This window comes from Salvelinus namaycush, unplaced genomic scaffold, assembly GCF_016432855.1.
Source record: "Salvelinus namaycush isolate Seneca unplaced genomic scaffold, SaNama_1.0 Scaffold445, whole genome shotgun sequence".
Taxonomy (NCBI): domain Eukaryota; kingdom Metazoa; phylum Chordata; class Actinopteri; order Salmoniformes; family Salmonidae; genus Salvelinus; species Salvelinus namaycush.
The window spans coordinates 95,622-100,261 of record NW_024061137.1 but is presented as its reverse complement, the minus strand read 5'-3'; the positions used below and the strand labels follow the sequence as shown (position 1 = coordinate 100,261).

The window sequence follows — 4,640 nt, the reverse complement described above, 5'->3', positions numbered from 1 at the left end:
GATTATATGATTCTATTCTGTGTCGCCTTAGCGCACTGGCAGTGTTAACGACGCAGGCCAGGCTGGATGATCACTGGCGTCTGTCTGTTGACGTGAACCCTGCCTAATGGTCCGGTCAACCAGGCTGGCTACACCACGGAACAAAGACTACAACACCGACTCCAGAAGTCCCAACACTTCCTCAGCACATTGACATTCATCTGACACAGCTAGCTTCGGGGAAACTGAATTACATCGAGAACAATTAAGTAAAAACATAAACAATTTCGTTTACACAGACTGATAATTATATCCGTCACGATTAACCGTTTACATTCTCGAATTACTCGAGGGCAAGGACTGGTATGTTAATTATGGATTAACAGGAGACAAGGACAGGGGAAATCAAATTACTTAACATTAATTCGTATTACTGAATTGGATTCTGCAAGCCTAAAAAGGCAAGCATGATGTGATTTAGGTGGTGTCCTTTGATAAGCGGGTGATAGAGCAGTAGCGTAGCCTAGCCCGATAAGTCGGTCCACATATCATAATGGAGCAGGGAGGATAGCCTAGCCTGATAAGACGGTCCACATATCATAATGGAGCAGGGAGGATAGCCTAGCCCGATAAGACGGTCCACATATCATAATGGAGCAGGGAGGATAGCCTAGCCTGATAAAATGGCCCACATACCATAATGGAGCAGGGAGGAAGGAGCCTAGCCCGATAAGACGGTCCACCTATCATAATGGAGCAAGGAGGATAGCCTAGCCTGATAAAATGGCCCACATATCATAATGGAGCAGGGAGGATAGCCTAGCCTGATAAGACGGTCCACATATCATAATGGAGCAGGGAGGATAGCCTAGCCTGATAAGACGGTCCACATATCATAATGGAGCAGGGAGGATAGCCTAGCCTGATAAGACGGTCCACATATCCTTTATTGATAGTCTATGTGTTATGAAATATGCACCACCTATTTGATTTGTGCCCCTGTGAACATGTCATTTAAAACTGTTACTTTTAGTATGATAGTTATTTCAATATAATACCTCATATAGGCTTATCATGCTTTACTAAATGCCTAGTCCTCTATTTAACTGTGTGTTGTTAATGAAAATGGTATACATAGGTAATCACGAAGCAGTCATTTTGATGTCCAGTCATATTTAGACAGTAGGCTATGAGAAACAAAAATATTGGAAGACAATAATTGGTTGTATTTTTTTATGCTTTAATATAGTACGAAATGTAACCAAACATTTTGTGTAGACTAAATTCTACATAAGAGCGTATTTCTCCATAAATCCCGATCATTTCTAACGTTACCCTTTACATGCGGATAAATATGGAAAATTGAACTATATACATGTAGGTAATACTGCCTTGACATTATCAAGGTAATGGACAAATAGTTTTTTTAAAATCTTTTATCACGTACATAAACAGATTGACACGGAGTTTCAGGCTTTCACTACACGATTTATCGACATGACATTAAATAACAGCAATGGTAAATACTGTGCTACTCCAACTGGACCGTAGACGGAATGTTGCACCAAATACAAAAGCACATACATAGACTAATAGTCGGTAAGGTCGACGTCATAGTGGAGACGGTAGTTATACTGAGTAATTCACATTGGGTACACATCAACTACGACATTCTGTTCAATCAAACACTAGTCATCGCAATATTATTGTTAAAACCATCTCATTTTCCATATATCTAGGGACCACATTTTCACAAATGCCCTTAAAACTGTGATATAACTATTTACAAAATAAAATATTACATGTTTGAACTGTGAATTTTTTTATGTACAAAAAAAAAATCAGGCCACGAACCGCAGATAGCATGCAATGAGATCTCTTGCGTGCAGTCTTTCAAAAAAGAGCCGGGGGGAAGAAAATGTAAAAAAAAACTTTAACTTGGTAGCTGGCCGTGCACCTTGTCCATGCATCTCTCTGTCTCTCTCTCTGTAGCCATTAACAAACCATTTTGGCTCCCTCGTATTTTTCTCTGTCCACGCATTATAGACTGACTTTCAAAGTCTTTGATTCCAAGCAGTCCTATTTCTGCAGTCTTTGTGAAAATATTTTACACGTACCATTCATTAAAATTTGACGACAGCGTGGTGTGGTGACTGGTCGTGTGGTGTACTGTCGATGCTGCCGGTGAGATGGAACTGGAATTCTGGTTATCTGTGGACGGGGACACGATGGTGGGCGGCGTGGACGACTCGTACCCGGAACTGGCCGCTGGTGACGGTTGGGGTCCTTGCGTGGTGGCCTCGTGAACCTGCGAGACAGAGCGAAAAATGTGTTTAAAACAACAGAACATTACATTTGACAGTGTGCCTGTGTATTATTCATACGTTGCCATGCTTTACGGTAATATAAAGGCTCCAGCTCGATTCGCCATAGTGAGGAGAAAATAAATCGGCTAATTATATACATGTTAATGATAATCCATTTTTAATAAATAAACCAAGATCATAAATTAAAATGCATGATGCACTATTTTGGATATGAATACAGCATGAAAGGCTTTATAAAAACACAACAGCAATTTAGTTCTACTGCATCATATGCTCATATTTGCAGGAATGTATACGCAGTATTTTCCTTCTCAACAATATCCAATATATGGACTTATTTATAGCACGCTAAATATACAGAACAATTTAAAGTAGCCACGGAATAAAATAAAAGTGTAAGTTAATAATATGTACCTTCATGTGTTTCCGCAGAGAGCTTGGATGTGTGTAGGACTTGTCGCATTGCTTGCAGAGATAAGGCTTGTCAGACGTATGGACGTGCATGTGTTTCTTCCGGTCGCTGCTGTTCGCAAACCGCCTGTCGCAGCCCTCAAACTCACACTTGAAAGGCTTCTCACCTAAAAAGAATTGACACGAATTAAACATTTTACACAGGGAGAAAATGAATGATATGATACATTTTCATTTAACATGAACATTTCAGCTGTCATGTGGTCCAAGCACATTGTATAAAGATAACCTTATTTTCAGTATTTATGATTTGTTTCATGTGTGTAGGCCTAAATATGGACACACACATTTTGTTGTGTTCTCATGTTTACTTGGACCACTACGATAAACAATACGCAACAGCATGCCACATATTTCACAAACCTATTGCATTATATTCATTTAGAAAGTTTCAAAATACGATTAATAAAGTTAGACTGTATATATAATTTAATACATGCATTCAAAATTATTGCACTTTTTTTTGTGTGTAAAAACATAACCAAAACATTGAAGTTCGTAGGCTACTCTAGCCTGTTACACAGTCAAATATGTCTTACACTTAATAACAGTCCATCGCTTTTGGAGAGGAAATTGTGATCATGCTTTTTGAGTCGAAAAAAAAAACATGTTACATTTCTTACCAGTGTGAGTCCTTTTGTGGATCTTCAGGTTTTCCGATCGGGCAAACACTTTTCCACACCCGGGGAAGGGACATGGGAATGGTTTCTCTCCGGTGTGCACTCTGATATGATTTACCAGTTTGTATTTGGCTTTGAATGGTTTTCCTTCTCGGACGCACTCTTCCCAAAAGCAAATATGGTTCGACTGCTCCGGTCCCCCCACATGCTCCACTGTCAGGTGGGTCACAAGCTCGTGCATCGTGCTGAACGTTTTGTTGCAAGCCTTTTTGGGGTTCGACAACTGTTCGGGCTCGACCCACTTACAGATGAGCTCCTGTTTGATGGGCTGCCTCATGTATCGGAAGAAGGCCCCTGCCCCGTGGTGAGCCGCCATGTTCATGTTCATAGGACCATAGCCATGCAGCTGGGACGAGGCGTAGTGGTCGGATCGGGGGCTCGTAACGTGGCCGTACTGGTCAGCCCGGCCGTACATGTCCCCGGTAAAGCCAAGGCGCATCTGGCTGTTGACGACATTTGATGATGCATGACTTGCGGCTTGCTCGTGGAGTCCCGGGAAGAGCAGGTGCCCCGCGGCATCAGAGTGTCCATGTGGCCCTGCAAAACTTCCCGCTGCCGAGGCGAACAGGCTGTGCTGCGCGCTGGTGGCATCCCCGAAGCCCCGGTTTCTGAAGAGAAAGTCCCGGGTGGAGTTGAATGCTGCGGTGGAGTAGGAGCTGACGTGCGTCGGGTGGTGGTGGTGACCCAGGGCGGCAGCAGCGTAGCCGGGAGCCTGGGAGGAGAACGCCGTCTGGCCGGAGCCCAGGTCGTGGGAGCTGTGGTTGATTTTAAAAGCTCCCATCCCGTCTGCGAACGGATTTATCCCCAAAGCCACTTCTCTTTCTGTGACTTCGCCTGTTGAGTGATGTCTCGAGGAGCCGAACGTAGTGACTCCTATGGTGGGGTACTGGGGTCCTGCATCCAGAAGCATCTTCCGTCAGTCTACAACTCAATGAGGCGACTGAGAGCAGAAATATAAAATCACGAACAGTTATTCTCTCACTCCTATACCTCTCTCGCTTTCTCTCTTTCTGCAAAAAAAAAGTCTCTCTCGGACCTTACAGAGGAGTACAAACTCCAATCCACCGGTTTTCTATGTACCTAAAACAAGAGTGGAATTTTACCCCACACTAATTCTCATCCGATGCACACGCAAATCATGTACAATATTGTCTTTTGCGGTTTCTCTTCCTGTGGCGAAACT

At 43.0% G+C, this 4,640-nt stretch overlaps 1 protein-coding gene across 1 annotated transcript; it reads right to left on the bottom strand.

Annotated features, from left to right (window-relative positions):
• Nucleotides 1-2,086: 2,086 nt before the first annotated feature.
• On the bottom strand, nt 2,087-4,367 carry LOC120041341 (zinc finger protein ZIC 1). Its single transcript, XM_038986282.1, has 3 exons — nt 3,401-4,367; nt 2,721-2,884; nt 2,087-2,287 (listed from the first exon to the last, which is right to left on the bottom strand). Exons 1-3 carry the CDS (start codon nt 4,365-4,367, stop codon nt 2,087-2,089), a joined length of 1,332 nt encoding a protein of 443 aa, XP_038842210.1.
• Nucleotides 4,368-4,640: the final 273 nt, after the last annotated feature.

Bases quoted from the DNA above. Each gene is read 5' to 3' on its own strand.
- LOC120041341 (XM_038986282.1), bottom strand. From the start codon at position 4,367: ATGCTTCTGGATGCAGGACCCCAGTACCCCACCATAGGAGTCACTACG. The intron at 2,885-3,400 runs GTAAGAAATGTA...AATTCTTTTTAG, and splicing joins CCACAAAAGGACTCACACTG to GTGAGAAGCCTTTCAAGTGT. The intron at 2,288-2,720 runs GTACATATTATT...TCTGTCTCGCAG, and splicing joins CTCTGCGGAAACACATGAAG to GTTCACGAGGCCACCACGCA.